The sequence below is a fragment of the Nerophis ophidion genome, linkage group LG07, assembly GCF_033978795.1.
Source record: "Nerophis ophidion isolate RoL-2023_Sa linkage group LG07, RoL_Noph_v1.0, whole genome shotgun sequence".
NCBI lineage: Eukaryota > Metazoa > Chordata > Actinopteri > Syngnathiformes > Syngnathidae > Nerophis > Nerophis ophidion.
In genome coordinates this window covers 66888179-66907024 of record NC_084617.1, presented here as the reverse complement: position 1 = coordinate 66907024, position 18846 = coordinate 66888179, and the positions used below count along the sequence as shown (strand labels likewise).

The 18846-nt window shown below is 41.3% G+C and overlaps 1 protein-coding gene across 5 annotated transcripts in view; it reads left to right on the top strand.

Moving 5' to 3' along the window:
- Nucleotides 1-2005: 2005 nt before the first annotated feature.
- The window catches only part of stx2b (syntaxin 2b), a 28347-nt gene continuing 11506 nt past the window's right edge, over nucleotides 2006-18846 (top strand). For 2 of the 5 annotated variants that reach the window (XR_009807579.1, XM_061906917.1), the window contains exons 1-7: nucleotides 2006-2225; nucleotides 7325-7399; nucleotides 7474-7573; nucleotides 12206-12280; nucleotides 12357-12430; nucleotides 13474-13582; nucleotides 18077-18150. Coding sequence is in view for 4 of the 5 variants with exons in the window: in XM_061906917.1 (XP_061762901.1) it covers nucleotides 2184-2225; nucleotides 7325-7399; nucleotides 7474-7573; nucleotides 12206-12280; nucleotides 12357-12430; nucleotides 13474-13582; nucleotides 18077-18150 (549 nt within the window). In the remaining variant the exon portion in view is untranslated. Of the gene's footprint in view, nucleotides 2226-7324; nucleotides 7400-7473; nucleotides 7574-12205; nucleotides 12281-12356; nucleotides 12431-12603; nucleotides 12991-13473; nucleotides 13583-18076; nucleotides 18151-18846 lie in introns of those variants that run through there. The other 3 variants (XM_061906919.1, XM_061906920.1, XM_061906921.1) reach the window with 3 other exon arrangements.

The window sequence follows — 18846 nt, the reverse complement described above, 5'->3', positions numbered from 1 at the left end:
CGTGTGTGTCAAATTTGGCGAGTTTTGAAGCATGTTAAGGGGGTCAAATTACAGCCCGTAGGTGCGGAATAAAGAAAGAATAATAATAAAGAATAATAATAAAACCTTACAGTTTCAATAGGGTCCTTTGGACCATTGCAAAAGGACTCCTTTGGGCCTGGCGGACCCTAATTATTGTTACCTGTGGTAATGCCACCATGATACAACATTTGTATTATAATCCTTCAACAAAGTAACAGTGAAACTCAATGTATTAATCACTGAATTGAGAACTGGGGGTGGCATTAAATAATAAATAAGTTATATTCTTCCAAATCCATTTCAGGCCAAAATGGACAGTCATGCTTATATACTGTACATGACCTTTTGCATTATATTAATTTATATTATTAGGTATCGTGAACCTTGTACTTTACCTGAAATAAATGAATAAAATAAATGAAAAAAAAAAACAAAGAATGAAATGAAAATGATCGATTCTGATCACAATAAGACATGGGGAACACATTTGAGATTTGTTTAACTTTATTAATAATTTGGATACCAGCTAAGAACTTTGCGTAAAGCTCTCTCCCAATGAGTTGTCAGTTTGTGGATTTTAGCTTTTTTCGACCACTGTTTCAATGATGTACATTTTTTTCAAAGCAAAATAACATCCAAATTCAAACTTGGCTCTCATTAAAATGTATTTGTAAATCCTTTTAAAAAAAAAAAAAATGAAAAAATGTAGTAAATATAACAATATCAAAAATGTAACTGTATGAACAACACAGAAAAACATTATATTTGTGAAAATAAACAACAAAGATACCTGGAAACCTGGTATTAAAGCAATACTGACACTATACTGCACACTTGGTATCAGAACTGGTTGATCCATTTTGTTGTTGTGTCGTTCACATTCCTAATTTTGTTATACTGTACTTAAATATGTTTTACTTATTTTGCACGACAGCCCTTTTTTGAACTCAAACAGTCGTATGGAATAAAGGGAAAATACTATATTGTTCATGTTGATATTGGTAAATGCTCTTATATTGTAATTTACATTGCAATAAATATGATTACCTTTATTACATTTTTTGAGTTGTTTTCCTTCTTGCAGTGTTTATTCGTTATTATTATTTTATGATGTATTTATAACACATTTTACACTTATGTACTTTTTTCTTTTTTATATTTATCTAGCTGGTAATATTCTTCAGCGGGTTTCAAACTATTTTTTTACACCTGCTCTATCTTGTGGTACGGCAAGGAATCTCTTAATTAAATATTCAAACACAGTGTTACCGTTCAAACAGTGTGTACTACTACTGTAGTGGCCAACAATAATAACTATACCTGTTAAATAGAATCTCACCCTTGTTTTAATGAATGATTAGGCCTACTACGCTACTGTATTTTATTGTTGGTCATTATGGTGGTACTCGGAGTGCCAAGTGTTTTCTAAATGAAGAAAGTTCTAGAACCACTGGCCTATAGGCATGTTTGCATTGGAAAATGAGCTACTTCAATCACAATTCATAAGTATAGTCACAGTAACAATAGGGATATTTATTGTATTTGTCTAAAATAGTGACTAAGAAATTGAAGGCAAAATCATAAACTCATTCAAGGCTCTTGAGAAAGTATCGGTATCGACAATCGTACGTTTTGAATCGAAAGCAAATCCTACCAAAACTAAACAGCATTTCTAATACAGTAATATGGATAACAGCGACATCTTGTGGCCATTTTCAGTAGCGCAGCATGCATTATTTAGCTCGTCATCTCCTGTGACCGGCTTCGGCTGGTGGAGCGTTTACGGTCGTCGTAAATATCCCTGCCTCTTCTTATATTTAGCAGTTTCGCAGCATGTTTGGGAAAATGGTTTGAAATAAATATAAACTGAATATATTTACATGTAAAATGGAGTTGTTTTTTTAACAATACATATAGGGTTGGACTAGTTTTATCCCGAGAGAGCGGCAAGGGGAGGGACGTAAAAAAGGCGTGTTAAAGGAAGAGTAGGTGAAGACTGGCGTGTGAGAGAACATAATTGAGACCTGGGGACACACTTCCTTCTTTTATTGTTGCTTTTTTATAATTTTTTTGTATGGTTTATGTCTAAACGGGGAAGTCCTGTCACACATGGAGCCTCACAAGAGTTGTGTCGTATGAGGATCAAGTGTTCTTGAGACTCGATGATTATTGTGATGAAGGATCGACTTTCGGAGCTGGCTGCTGTAAGTCATTTTATTTATTTCATTTTTCACTTTTAGTGGTCGAAACTCACTAAATTTAACATTTCTTTTCTCTATCACTATATAATCTAAATCCACAAGTCATTTATGAAGTGGGTGTTTTTTGTTGTTGAAATTGTTTTACTCTTAATTTTTATTTTACTATTTTTACATACGCTATATGTATAAGTAATTCAACGTCTCTTTATCTAATTCAAATAATTGTAAATATTTATTTTGTTATATTTCTTTTAACATTGCAAAAGATTTTCATTGTCATTTTTAAAAATCGCATTTCCTTATACCGTATTTCCTTGAGTTTCCGCCCGGGCGCTAATTAATTTAACACCTCTTCTCACTCCTGCGCTTACCAAACGCATGCGGTAAAAGTAAGCATGCGCGAATTATTTTAAAACCTCTTCTCACTCTGGCACTTACCAAAGGCATGCAGTAAAAGTAACCATGCGCTAATTATTTTAAAACCTCTTCTCACTCCTGCGCTTACCAAAGGCATGCGGTAAAAGTAAGCATGCGCTAATTATTTTAAAACCTCTTCTCACTCCGACACTTACCAAAGGCTTGCAGTAAAAATTGGAGTGTGATGTAAAGATACCATAATGAAAAGCACATTTAATAAAAAAACACACATTATGGTCTTACCTTTACAAATATAAATATGTCCATGCAAGCTCCTTCTGATCAAAAGCATCGGTAACTTGTTTATAGAAGTCTTCCTTATCTTTCTTCAGTTTTAAAAGTCTCTCTGTCTGGATGGAGAGCTTCCTTTATTACCTCCTCCAGCACATATCATGTATCTCATTTCACTTCTTCTGCAGCCGAGTAGTCGCAAGAAGGATCACTAGCGCTCTCTACCACCAGGTGGCGGGAGTCATTCAATGACTCATATTTGACACACGCAGCTACGGTATTGTGACGGTCTCAAGCCGTCGTATTGCGGGTTCCCAGGACCACCAAGGAAGGACATGGCTTGAGCAGTTTGACTTTGTTTATTTTTCAATAAAATGTCAGTCCAGGTCGCTCTTTCGCTCTTCCTCTCCGCTCGCTCGCCATCAATAGCTCCTCCGTTTTGAAAATGATGACAGGGGAAGTGTCACTCGTGACATCACGAGTTTGACCAGGTGGTAATACTAAGCATGCGCTAATTATTTTGCGAAGCGAGTTTGACCCGGCAGTTATTCAAGGAAATACGGTAATATTAAAAAATAAATGTCAACACTTGCTTATTTTCTTTCCTTCGTCATTACATAACTATGTATCCATTGCTACACATTCTTTATTCTATTCTCTCAGAAAATAGTGCCAAAGTCCAAATTTTTTTTTAAAAGAAATACTGTGGTACATCAACTAAAAGGGGCCCGATCATGCAAAACCAACTGTTCTTCAGTAACTGCTGTGTTGCATTTGGGATTTGCATAAGTCCCGAAAATTAGAAATCAAAACGTCAAGGCATTGTCGAGATATTTATAAAACAATCTTACCTTCCCTATTTACAAACCCCAAAACCACTAAAGTCGGCAAGTTGTGTAAATCGTAAATAAAAACAGAATACAATGATTTTCAATACTTTTCAACTTGTATTCAATTAAATAGGCTGCAGAGACAAGATACTTAACGTGCGAACTGGAAAACTTTGTTATTTTTTTGCTCATTTGGAATTTGATGCCTGCAACATGTTTCAAAAAATCTGGCACAAGTGGCAAAAAAGACTGAGAAAGTTGAGGAATGCTAATCAAACACTTATTTGGAAAATCCCCCAGGTGTACAGGCTGTTTGGGAACAGGTGGGTGCCATGATTGGGTATAAAAGCAGCTTCCATGAAATGCTCAGTCTGTTACGAACAAGAAGGGGGCGAAGGTCACCACTTTGTGAACAAATGCGTGAGCAAATTGTCGAACAGTTTAAGAACAACATTTCTGAACGAGCAATTGCAATGAATTTAGGGATTTCAACTTCTTCTGTCCGCAACATCATCAAAAGGTTCAGAGAATCTGGAGAAATCACTGAACGTCACATTGAATGCCCGTGACCTTTGATCTCTCATGCGGTACTGCATCAAAAAGCGACAGTGTGTAAAGGATATCACCACCTGGGCTCAGAAAGACGTCAGAAAACCACTGTCAGTAACTACAGTTTGTCGCTACATCTGTAAGTGCAAGTTAAAACTCCGCTATTCAAAGCGAAAGCCATTTATCAACAACACCCAGAAACGACGCCGGCTTCGCTGGGCCAAAGCTCATCTAAGATGGACCGATGCAAAGTGGAAAAGTGTTTTGTGGTCTGACAAGTCCACATTTTAAAGTGTTTCTGGAAACTGTGGACGTCGTGTCCTCTGGAACAAAGAGGAAAAGAACAATCCGGACTGTTATAGGCGCAAAGTTCAAAAGCCAGCATCTGTGATGGTATGGCGGTGTATTAGTGCCCAAGGCATGGGTAACTTGAACATCTGTGAAGGTACCATTAATGCTGAACGGTACATACAGACTTATATGTTGCCATCCCTGTTTTTTTCAGCAAGAAAATGCCAAGCCACGTGTTTCAACAGCGTGGCTTCATAGTAAAATAGTGCAGGTACTAGACTGGCGTGCCTGTAGTCCAGACCTGTCTCCCATTGAAAATGTGCGGCACATAATGAAGCGTAAAATACCACTACAAAGACCCCGGACCGTGGTACAATAATTATCACACAACTCTTATGCTTGAAGTCTGTTACTATAGTTATTAGCAATTGAGCTCAAGCTGTACTTTTCTGTGCAAGGACAAAACCTGTTATCAGCTATGGCATATGAGGGATTGCCTCGTCGCAAATATTTTCTTTGTCTTAGCCCACTAACAGCCAAGGACTTCAGGAACCTCAACGAAGATAAGACAACAACACGCAGACGAAGCAGAGACAAGGCAATCACAAGCCCCCCAGCACATTCCGTCACGTATTGTCCGTACTGGAAGCTGCTTTGCATGAAATGTGTGGCCATTCCTTTTTTGAGACGGCCTCAGTGATGTAACCAAGGACCTCCCAGATGAATAGAAGAAGCACGTGGGCAGGACTTTAAAGCGTAGTTTGGATCTCTAACTAGAGTTCAGCCCAAACGTCTCTCCTCATTGAGCCAAATTGAACTCTGTCTCTGCATGATTCCTTGCTTCTTGTCTGTTTAATAGATGTCATCAGTGTTTGAACCTGTTGAACAACTTAAGCTGTACATCAAGCAAGAATGGACAATAATTCCGCCTGAAAAGCTTTAAAAAATGGTCTCCTCAGTTCCCATACATTTACTGAGTGTTGTTAAAAGGAAAGGCCATGTAACACAGTGGTAAAAATGCCCCTGTGACATATTTTTTTGCGATGTGTTGCTGCCATTAAATTCTAAGTTAATGATTAGTTGCAAAAATAATATTTTCCAGTTCGAACATTCAACTTATTGTCTTTGCAGTCAATTCAAATTGAATATAAGTTGAAAAGGATTTTCAAATCATTCTATTCTGTTTTAAGTTTTGGGTTTTGTACATGTGTTTAGGGTTAAGAGTTCACTACAGTACAAAATTAAGCTCGTCAGTCGAGGTACGAGAAGGGGTATGTACATTCTGCTTCTTTCCACTAACACATGATGTTAAAGGCCTACTGAAATGAGATTTTCTTATTTAAACGGGGATAGCAGGTCCATTCTATGTGTCATACTTGATCATTTCGCGATATTGCCATATTTTTGCTGAAAGGATTTAGTAGAGAACATCGACGATAAAGTTCGCAACTTTTAGTCGTTAATAAAAAAGCCTTGCCTATACCGGGAGTAGCAGACAATGTGCGCGTGACCTCACGGGTTGTGGAGCTCCTCACATCCTCACATTGTTTACTATCATGGCCACCAGCAGCGAGACCGATTCGGACCGAGAAAGCAACAATTTCCCCATTAATTTGAGCGAGGATGAAAGATTCGTGGATGAGGATACTGAGAGTGAAGGACAAGAAAAAAAAAAGGCGAGGGCAGTGGGAGCAATTCAGATTTTATTAGAAACATTTACTAGGATAATTCTGGAAAATCCCTTATCTGCTTATTGTGTTACTAGTGTTTTAGTGAGATTATATGGTACCTGAAAGTCGGAGGGGTGTGGCCTAGGGTGTGGTGACCGCCAGTAAGAGAGTCCGCAGCTGCAAGAGGACGCAAGCTCCGCTCATGTCTACGGTAAGAGCCGACGTATTACCACCATGGGGCGGCATGGCGTAGTGGGTAGAGCGGCCGTGCCAGAAACCTGAAGGTTGCAGGTTCGCTTCCCACCTATGGACATTAAAGTCGCTGCCGTTGTGTCCTTGGGCAGGACACTTCACCCTTTGCCCCCGGTGCCGCTCACACCAGTGAATGAATGGTGGTGGTCGGAGGGGCCGTAGGCGCAAACTGGCAGCCACGCTTCCGTCAGTCTACCCCAGGGCAGCTGTGGCTACAGATGTAGCTTACCACCACCAGGTGTGAATGAATGATGGGTTCCCACTTCTCTGTGAGCGCTTTGAGTATCTAACAATAGAAAAGCGCGATATAAATCTAATCCATTATTATTATTATTATTACCATTTTCTCACCGAAACCTGCCGGTTGACATGTGTTCGGGAACCATTTTCGCTTGACCGCTCTGTTCCATAGTAAAGCTTCACCTTCGGGAATGTAAACAAGGAAACACCGGCTGTGTTTGTGTTGCTAAAGGCAGCTGCAATACACCGCTTCCCACCTACATCTTTCTTCTTTGACGTCTCCATTATTAATTGAAGAAATTGCAAAATATTCAGCAACGCAGATGTCCAGAATACTGTGGAATTATGCGATTAAAGCAGACTACTTATAGCTTGGATCGGATTGGAAAAAAAAAAATTCCGCTACAATCCGACATTTTCAACAGGATACTTCGCGCAAAATTTAAAATTGCAATTTAGTAAAGTAAAAAGGCCGTATTGGCATGTGTTGCAATGTTAATATTTCATCATTGATGTATAAACTACCAGACTGCGTGCTCGGTAGTAGTGGCGTTCAGTAGGCCTTTAAACTGGTTAAAGATGTCCGAAACAACAACATGCATACATCAATGTGTTGTCACAGCGCAGAACACCAACAGAGGAAGATGCTGCAGTCTCCGTGGACCGAGACGGTTTCATGGAGGGCTTTTTCCGTAGGGTCAGTACCTCCGTAATTCATCAAGCGGGCTAAGTACTTGGACTCAAGCTTTTGGTATGCTCTGGCTGGTGCAGGTGGAGGAAGTTAGAGGACTCATTGATAAGATTTCCCAGCAAGAAGAAGAGGTGAGGAAAATACACAGCATGATCCTGTCTGCACCTCATCCAGACGACAGTAAGTGTCTTCCACTGATGTTGTACTCTTCTTAATTGACACGTGTGGCCATGTATTCGTATTATAAATGTGTTACTTTGACATACGACCCGTCTTAATATGCATAACCAAAGCTCTCTCTCGGTATGACGCAATGCAGTACTCCAACCACAGTAGTAGAAAAACCCTTCACCTGTTAATATTTCAATCATAACTTTCGACACAACACATCTCCAGAGTTTCCTCTCAAAAAATGCGTTAGTTAAGGTGGTGTCAGACAGACTGGGGTGTAAGGACCTGTCGCCATCACGTCTCCACCTCGTCTCTAACACCACATAGCCTGGGCGAGGCAAAAGACTACAGACTGTAGTGAAGTAGGCCGACTTTGTCGCGTGAAAAAGCCAAAAAGTTTTGGGTGTGTTTCCTTTCCATTTGCTGAATGGCGATATACGATATTTATCTCGATATTTTTTCCATAAAGTAAAAACAAAACAGTCCTAGTTGTCACGCTGTGGTGGTGGTCACGAGCCCCAAGATGCAGAGATGACAGGCTTGGAAAATGAAAACATGGTTTTCATGTTCAAAAATTAAGGCAAGGAAAACACAAACCAGAAACCAGGAAACAACAAACAGGTACAGGAGTCGGGATCCAGGGAATAGCTCTCAGCTTCCAAAAAAAGGTAGTCAACAGCAAACAGCAAACAATACTCCAGCACTCACTGGAGGGCAAGGCAGGTTTAAATAATGCCTCTGATTAGTGCTCAAGCAGCAGGTGAGCGGGTGAACACTAATTAGAAGCAGGTGGAGATAATAAGTAACCATGGTAGCCAAAACAAAAAAGGGTGCCCAAAAAACAGGAACCGAACGAGTCTTGGATTGAAAATAAAAAACATAATCCAGACCACGGATCATGACACTAGTTACCTGAGATACTAAGTATGTCATTATTATGCCACGTGGTGACATATGTTCAACTCATCATGCTTAATTTATTACAGCATTTGGGAAGCCTGTAGTGGATTTTTATTATGTAAATGTTATATTTTTATCAACATGTGATAGCAGGGACCCTGCCATTCAAAACCAAGCCGCTATGTTACTAAGGATTAATGTAACTATAGTTGAAAAAGTAGTACAATAGCAATAGGAGAGACTATTCATCCCTAAACACCATGGAGTTCATGTAGGCTTTATGATGCAGTTACATTATTATATCAACTATCAGAGACAGAAACTCTTCATTTAACACAATGTTTTTTTTTGCTGTTTCAACACAGCTCAATAAACACAGAACAGGTACAGTGAAATAACTTAGTTGTTAACTGTAGGTCAGTAATGCTTGTCTTTCCCTCAGACAGACAGGGCTTTGCTGTCCGTAACACACACACACACCCACGCACACACACACACACACACAACACAAAATGAGCTAAAGCTAATTAGCCGTCACCTCAAGGATTGCAAGCGAGCTGAGCTGCCGTTTATGTTTCTAGAACGTCAACGGGCTCATAGTAATGTTACTAGTAGCTGACTGGGAGGCGTTTATTATAATTTGGGGAGAGACCGCAGCCTGATGTTTACCTGCTAAACACCGATCTGCTCGTCAAGATGCTGGCGCACTGACTCCATGTGCTCTGAATACTCACTGCTGATTGGCTGTTACCGTTCTGCGTGTAACCAATCAGATTGTTCTGTGGGTGGGACAAGGCTGGGTGCTGCTTAGAGTCATTACAGAGACAGAGGCAGTACAAAGTGGAACAACTTGTTAAGACTTTAGCTTAGGCGGCGCCTCTTTGTTGTTAAAGCGCCCGCCTTAGCAACAAAGCGCCGCGGGAAACCCTGCATCTCATTTCGATGGCGTCTGTGTACCTAATACTTTCATTTATCCGATTTACCTTCATGTTAAAGGCAGCTGACAGAAAACAATGTGACCGACTTCTTACATTTTTACGTTTGTTGTGACGAAGGATGTAGGCAGTGTTCGTAACAACGGCGTTACTAGTTAATGAGTAATCTAACTTATTACTTTCAGGTCCGTTACAATGCCGTTAGCGATGTAACCCGGCCCGATACTTTTGATGCCACACCAAAAATAACTTGGTATCAAATAGGAAGAGGAAACATCACAGTGTGACACCACAGACCAGGAACAAAGGTGTCATCCAAACAATACACCGTTTGTTGACAAGAAGATATGACAGCCATCGACGCACATTTAATCTCTTCATCACGAGCTGATAAAGTAATAAAACAGAAAAAATTTGATATATTTGAACCTCTTTCCCCCACCCCCACATTTGTGTGGCGCCCCCTAGAGAATGCTGCCTTGGGAAATTGCCCCAGTGGCTCATATAAACAACCACTACTGTTGACAACAGGCGGATACACAAGTTAATTATGTACTCTCTGCCATCTCATGGAAGAGCATGTAATTAGAGAAACAAAGATTGTTGTATGGCGTCAAAACAATTCTCCTACACCAGGGGGTCGGCAACCCAAATCGTTGAAAGAGCCTTATCGAAACAAAAATACAAAAAAAAAACCACAGCTGTCCGGAGCCGCAAAAAGTTAAAAGCCTTATGTAAGTGTTATAATGAAGGCAACACCCTGACCGAGTCATACCAAAGACTATTAAAAAAAATAGGACCCATTACCTCCTTGCTTGGTATTCAGCATCAAAGGTTGGAATTGGGGGTTAAATCACCAAACATGATTCCCGGGCGTGGCCACCGCTGCTGCCCACTGCTCCCCTTTTGATAATAACAGAATAAATGATCAAATTAAAGAGAGGGTTTGAGAAAAACAGACTCTTTGAATCTCATCCATCCATTTTCTACCGCTTGTCCCTTTCGGGGTCTGTAGAGTTGGAGTTTGAGCCCGACAACCCACACATGCGCCCTAGACCTCAAAAAGGTCTGTCACGATCAGGGGAACCCACAAAAGGGCAACTTCTACAGGGCTTTATAAGTAAACTTTTTTTGAAAAAATTACGTCAAAGGCATTTATCCGGGCACAGCCGCACACGCCATTGGCAGCAGTCCTTCCATCCATCCATTTCCTACCGCTTATTCCCTTTGGGGGTCGCGGGGGGCGCTGGTGCCTATTTCAGCGACAATCGGGCGGAAGGCGGGGTACGCCCCGGACAAGTCGCCACCTCATTCCAGAGCAAACACAGATAAACAGACAACATTCACACTCACATTGGGTTGAGTTTTTTCTTGCCCTGATGTGGGATCTGAGCCGAGGATGTTGTTGTGGCTTGTGGAGCCCTTTGAGACAATGGTGATTAAGGGTTTGAAGAGGGGGGCGTGGTCTGCGGGGTGTGTAAGGATCGGCCTCGAAGCACAGCTGGCAGGTGATTGGATTACCCAGCTGGGAATGATCATCCGATCAACTGCCATGATTATTAGCAGCAGCCGGGCCGAGACACAGTAGTTAGAGTTGGAGTTTGAGCCAGACAACCCACACATGCGCCCGAGAGCTCAAAAAGGTCTGTTACGATCAGGGGAACCCACAAGAGGGCAGCTTCTACAGGGCTTTATAAGTAAACTTTGATTGGTTGATTGAAAAACTAACGTCAAAGGCATTCATCCGGGCACAGCCGCACACGTCATTGGCAGCAGTCCATCCATCCATTTTCTACCGCTTATTCCCTTTGGGATCACGGGGGGCGCTGGTGCCTATTTCAGCGACAATCGGGCGGAAGGCGGCGTACACCCTGGACGAGTCGCCACCACATTGCAGAGCAAACACAAATAGACAGACAACATTCACACAATTGTGATTAAGGGCTTGTGGAGGGGGGCGTGGTCTGCAGGGTGTGTAAGGACCGGCCTCGGAGCACAGCTGGCAGGTGATTCGATGATTGGCAGGTTATTGGATTACCCAGCTGGGACTGATCATCCAAATCACATGCCATGCTTATTAGCAGCAGCCGGTACCGAGACACAGTAGTTAGAGTTGGAGTTTGAGCCAGAAAACCCACACATCCGCCCGAGACCACGCCGCAAGAGGGACGGCAGCTAAAAGACCGAAAAGTTGCTGAAAAGAGTGCTGACCCGGCACGTGTGCGCACAATAAAAATATTTTTGCACCTGACTATCGGGTTCTCAAGAAAGTCTGTCGCGATCAGGGGAATGCTCAAGAAAACTAACGTCAAAGGCATTCATCCAGGCACAGCCGCACACATCATTGCTAGCAGTCATAGCCCCTTTTGCTTAGTTGGCCATGCTCTCTTTATACACGGCTCTGGTTTGAGATTGTCATTACTGCCACAAGTGGCTGACAAATGTATTACAATTGATTTTCACTCCGTCCCACAGCTGAAAAAACAGATATTATTTAGAGGCCTGACAACGGGCTCTGACCAGGCAACAGTAAGTGTTTAAAGTGAAAATTCTGAAAGAAGGGGAGATGCTGTGCCGCTTATTCAATGCCCGCTCTTAAGTGACAAATGGATGCAATGCTTGGAGAAAAAGAATGGCAGAAAGCGGGCGCAAATTTGCGAGTATTAAAATATGCCGTCATTTTCAGACTGATTAGGTGAAACTAGATCATTTCTTACACCACACCTGAAGATCTCTCACAACACACTAAACATTGTGGTTGGCAACTACAAATGACAAATAAACATGACTGTTGTCTACGCCGTAGGCACAAAGGATCGACTCCATGCACTGACCAACAACATCAAAGGCAACGCCAACGTGGTGCGAACAAAACTAAAATGTGAGTACATCTGTGACGCGTTGTCAAAAGTCATTTATTATACTCAGCAACATGTTTTGTGTCTCTCTGAACGAAGCCATTGAGCAAAGCATGCCTAAAGATGATGCAGCGAACAGAGCCAGCGTGGACTTCAGGATCCAGACATCGCAGGTGTCGGCACAATATTACACCCGCACTTTATTCACACCCAAGGCTTGTGTCCTATATCCTTCATCTGCCTCCCAGATTGATTGAGACTTTTATTTGTAGATTGCACAGTACAGTACATATTCCGTACAATTGACCACTAAATGGTAACACCCGAATAAGTTTTTCAACTTGGGGTCCATGTTAATCAATTCATGGTAAAGCAGGCAGGCACAGGACGTTGAAACAACAATGAGAACTGTCAGGCTTGCCCCTGACAGTTTGTCTATGTTTTAGTTTTTCCCTCTGCATTTGTCTTTGTTTCCTCTGTGCGTGTGTAGTGTTTCCTGTCAGCGCTCTTATTTTGTCTCTTTCCTGTGTTTCTCCCTGTGTGCTGTTTTCTCCTCAGCTGCGGCTGATTGGCACCTGGCCACACCTGGTATCAATCAGCCCGATTCCTATTTTACCTGCATTGTTCCTCCAGTCAGGGCTGGATTATTGGCTTGTCGACGTCGTTCTTGTCGATGACTTCCGTATTGTCGCTCCTGTTCTGTCGTTTCATGTCGAGTCCTTGCAGCGTAGCGGTAAGCTATCTTTCGGTGTCTGTTTGTAGCTTACTGTTTTTTGTTCCCTGCTTTCGTTTATTTTTCACTCTACAAGTAACAACTTCTGTTTTCCGGTTTGCTACCCGCTAGCTTCCACGCTAGGCCCCTTTTTGTTTTTTGCTAGCTTCCATGCTGAAGACCCTTTTGTTCGTTATCCGCCTCGTTTGCGTCCTTTGTTATTTCCCTTTTGTTTGTTCTTATTCTAATATTTTAATTAAATCATGTTTTCCTGCAAGATGCCTCCCTCCTTCTCTCCATCTTGGGGTTTGTCACAAATTAACTGGCAAGAACTTGTTGAATCAGGTCCTGACGATGAGCAACTCAAACTTTTTGTTAGAACAACGTACCTTTTGACGACCTTTAATCAATCTTGGGTTCTGACGTTGATTTGACAAGGAGCAAAACCGTGGCTGCACATATTTAACATTTAACACATGACCTTGTCTTTTCATGCATCTGTAGTACACTGTGCTGTCCAGGAAGTTTGTGGAAGTAATGACCCAGTACAACGAGACACAAGTTTCCTTTCGGGAAAGAAGCAAAGGGCGGATCCAAAGACAACTGGAGATAAGTAAGTGACAAATAACCCCCTGACCATTTGAGAGACCACAATCCTACTACAAAATGGAGACAAAGTGTTCCAATTATTTGGTTATATATTTTGTTTTAACTCATTCGCTGGCTGATTTTACTTGTGCAGGCAAGAGTTGTGATTGTTAGACGACCAAGACGAGAGATAAAAGCGTGACCCAAAAAAACTTGAGAAGACTGAGACAGGATGTTGAATTGGAACTGGAATTACAGGAAGTGGAATTCAAATACAAACCCGGAATACAATGATTTGCAAAACCTTTTCAACCCATATTCAGTTGAATATGCTACAAAGACAACATATTTGATGTTCAAACTGATAAACATTTTTTTTTTTTTGCAAATAATAATTAACTTAGAATTTCATGGCTGCAACACGCGCCAAAGTAGTTGGGAAAGGGCATGTTCACCACTGTGTTACATCACCTTTTCTTTTAACTTAACTTTTGGGAAGTGAGGGAACTAATTGTTGAAGCTTTGAAAGTGGAATTCTTTCCCATTCTTGTTTAATGTAGAGCTTCAGTCGTTCAACAGCCCGGGGTCTCCGCTGTCGAATTTTACGCTTCATAATACACCACACATTTTTGATGGGAGACATGTCTGTACTGCAGGCGGGCCAGGAAAGTACCCACACTCTTTTTTTTACGAAGCCAGGCTGTTGTAACACGTGCTGAATGTAGCTTGGCATTGTCTTGCTGAAATAAGCAGGGGCGTCCATGAAAAAGACGGCGCTGAGATGGCAGCATAAGTTGTTCCAAAATCTGTATTTACCTTTCAGCATTAATGGTGCCTTCACAGATGTGTAAGTTACCCATGCCTTGAGCACTAATGCACCCCCATACCATCACAGATGCTGGCTTTTGAACTTTGCGTCGATAACAGTCTGGATGGTTCGCTTCCCCTTTGGTCCAGATGACACGATGTCGAATATTTCCCCCCAAAATTTGAAATGTGGACTCGTCAGACCACAGAACACTTTTCCACTTTGCATCAGTCCGTTTTAGATGATCTTGGGCCCAGAGAAGCTGGCGGCGTTTCTGGATGTTGTTGATAAACGGTTTCCACTTTGCATAGTAGAGCTTGAACTTGCACTTACAGATGTAGCGATGAACTGTATTTAGTTACAGTGGTTTTCTGAAGTGTTCCTGAGCCCATGTGGTGATATCCTTTAGAGATTTATGTCGGTTTTTGATACAGTGCCGTCCGAGGGATCGAAGGTCACGGTCATTCAATGTTGGTTTCCGGCCATGCCGCTTATGTGGAGTGATTTTTCCAGATTCTCTGAACCTTTTGATGATATTATGGAGCGTAGATGTTGAAATCCCTAAATTTCTTGCAATTGCACTTTGAGAATTGTTGTTTTTAAACTGTTTGACTATTTCCTCACGCAGTTGTGGACAAAGGGGTGTACCTCGCCCCATCCTTTCTTGTGAAAGACTGAGCATTTTTAGGGAAGCTGTTTTTATACCCAATCATGGCACCCACCTGTTCCCAGTTAGCCTGCACACCTGTGGGATGTTCCAAATAAGTGTTTGATGAGCATTCCACAACTTTAACAGTAATTTTTTCCACCTTTCCCAACTTTTTTTTCACGTGTTGGTGGTATTGAATTCTAAAGTTAAAGGTTATTTGCAAAAAAAAAAATGTTTATCAGTTTGAACATCAAATATGTTGTCTTTGTAGCATATTCAACTGAATATGGGTTGAAAATGATTTGCAAATCATTATATTCCGTTTATATTTACATCTAACACAATTTCCCAACTCATATGGAAACGGGGTTTGTAAAACATTTCCCTCAGTACACAGCGGAATGCCCCAATTTAAGATGGCTGGGACCAAAGTGTGTGTTGAAAGGATGCTATTGTTCCCATTAAGACAACAATGGTGAAAAATAGGTCTGCTCCCTCAGGCCCTGAGGCCAGCAGTAATGAGAGGCTTTGCACTGGAGATGTAGGAGCCTGATACTGGAGACGCTGCACTGTGCCTGGGTTGCTGTGGTAACGGGCAAAGGGCTGGGCGGCTTGTTTAGCAGTCGTTACCTGTACTAGACACACACTCGTCATGGCGTCAAAACAAAACATGGAATCACGTGAATTGATTTCTGCGTATCAACTTGTCTGGTAGTGAAGTGTGAATCAGGTGTGTTTTGCGGCGTTAAAATCATTGAAAAAAAGGCCTTAAAAAAAAGGTGTGTGACATCCAGTAAGCACCTGCGTCTCCAGGGAGGGAGGGTGTGATCAACAGGAAGGTTATAGGCTTCATGGAAAAAGAAAACTTTCCGTTCATAGTTTTCGCAGCTCTTTCTGTATTTGTTGTGCGGGAATATACCGTATTTCCTTGAATTACCGCCGGGTATATACTATGCGCCTGCTTAGATATGTCAAACTCGTTTCGCAAAATATTATTTTTATTAGCGCATGTCTAGAATTTCCGCTGGGTCAAACTCGTTTTGCCAAATAATTAGCACGTGGCTAGAATTTCCACCGGGTCAAACTCGTCACGTCACGAGTGACACTTCACCTGTCATCATTTTCAAAATGGAGGAGGCTGATTTCAATAATTTCAAATCACATACAAGGAAGAAGATTAAGAGCTATTCAGTAGGATTTAAGGTCCAAGCTACTGAATATGCTAAAAAGAACAATAAGCAGCTATGTTTTATTAATATACCGTAGCTGCGTGTGTCAAATATGAATCGTTAAATGACTCCCGCCTCCTGGGGGTAGAGGGCGCTAGTGATCCTTCTTGCAACTACTCGGCTGCAGAAGAAGTGACAACAAGCAGCAAGAGTGAGCAGCGATCGTTTATTTTTTCCTCTCGCATGCACTTTTAACATGGAGGATTACATATCTAAAATAAAACAGTTTTCTAAACTGGACTTTCAATCGAAGCAAGAGGTAATAAAGGAAGATCTCCATCGAGACAGAGAGCCTTTTAAAACTGAAGAAAGATAAGGAAGACTTTTATAAACAAGTTATCGATGCTTTTGATCAGATGGAGCTGCGCATGGACTTCATTTATAAGTAAAGGTAAGACCATAATACATTTTTATTTATTAAATGTGCTTTTCGTGATGGTATCCTTACATCACACTCAAATGTATAAGCGCAGGCCTAAATTTACCGCATGCCTTTGGTAAGCGCCGGAGTGAGAAGAGGTTTTGAAATAATTAGCGCATGCTTGCCTTTACCGCATGTCTTTGGTAAAAGCCGGAATGAGAAGAGGTTTTAAATCAATTAACGCCCCGGCGGCAATTCAAGGAAATACGGTAGTCCGAGTCACTCTGCAGATCAGATTTCAACATAATCAGCTTGGAATATAGTTATGCACTACACATACAGTATATGCAAAATGTATACTTGTGTATGCATTTGCCTGCAATTTATTGCTGTTAATTGGTTTAGGTCGGGGGGTCAGCAACCCACCACATACTCTCCATGTATGGAAAAATGGAAACATTTTTTAAAAATGGGGTGAAAAATATGTTTTTTGTTGTAATATGATTTCTGTATGAAGACACAAACCTTCCTAATTGTTAGAAAGCCCACTGTTTAATACTGCATGTTTATGTTTATGCTTCACTAATGAGATTATTTGGCGAGCGCCGTTTTGTCCTACTAATTTCAACAGTCCTCGAACTCACCGCTGTGTGGACTGAGACTCGACAGTTTGTTTGCATGTACGACTTTCTCCGACGCTGCCACAGAAAAACGGGTTTTATGTCACTCCTTTGTCTCATTTTGTCCACCAAACGTTTTATACTGTGCGTGAATGCACAAAGGTTTTGATTGTTTGATGGTTTTCCTTGCCCTTATGTGAGTTCTTCCGAGGATGTCGTAGTCATAGTGGTTTGTACAGTCCACTGAGACATTTGTGATTTAGGGCTATATAAATAAACATTGATTGATTGATTACTGATTTGCACACTCTTGGCATTCTCTCCATGAGTTTCAAGCACACCTATAAAGTAAACAACATTTTAGGTGACTACCTCTTGAAGCCCATCGAGAGAATGCCAAGAGTGTGCAAATCAGTAATCAGAGCAAAGGGTGGCTATTTTGAAGAAAATATATTATAGAAAGTTAGGTTTTGCACATTTGTAAGGGTAATGGAAACACAGCTACTTTCTGGAAGAATTAAATAGGAGACTGCAGGAGTGTCCCGGTTGCCAATCAGGCAGCAGGTGTGGAGGCATGTACACCACACCAGGAAGTGAATATACAAAATAAGGGCACAGGACAGGAACTGAAATACCACACACAGAGAAAAAGCAAACAAAAGTCCGAAACAGTCACAAGGTTGTGACAAATATACAAATGAAACTCACAAACAGTTGAATATTCTGCAAAAGTGTATTAGTGTCAGCAATAAAACTTAAAATGTGAAACTAATACGTGACATAAACTCATTGCATGCAAAGTGAGAAAATGCCAAGCTTATGTTTTGATTTTTATTCTTAAATATATTTCAGCTGGAAGAGTGACAACTAATGAAGAACTGGAAGACATGCTCGAAAGTGGAATTCCATCTATCTTTACATCTGACGTAAGCCTTCCTAGAATGCATGTTAAAGGCCTACTGAAATGAGATGTTCTTATTTAAACGGGGATCGAAGGTCCATTCTATGTGTTATACTTGATCATTTCGCGATATTGCCATATTTTTGCTGAAAGGATTTAGTAGAGAACATTGGCGATAAAGTTTTCGACTTTTGGTCGCTAATAAAAAAGCCTTGCCTGCACCGGAAGTAGCAGACGATGTGCGCGTGATGTCACGGGTTGTGGAACTCTTCACATCCTCACATTGCCACCAGGTACAAGAGCAATTCGGACCAAGAAAGCGACAATTTCCCCATCAATTTGAGCGGGAATGAAAGATTTGTGGATGAGGAAAGTTAGAGTGAAGCACTATAAAAAAAGAAAGTAAAAAAAGAAAAGGCAACGGCTCCAGGCGGCGGCAGTGGGAGCGATTCAGATGTTATAAGACACATTATAGTGTTTTAGTGAGATTATAAAGTCATAACTGAAAGTCCGAGGGCTGCGGTGAACGCCAATGGAGGAGCCAAGATCACAGCTGCCTTTTTGACAGCTGCAAGAGGAGGTCGCATAATCCACTCAAGTCTTCGGTAAGAGCCGACTTAATATCACAATTTTCCAATCCAAAAACTTGCTGGTTGACGTAGAGAAACATGTTTGCTTGACTGCTCTGTGTTAAAGCTTCACAACCAACAAAGAAACACCG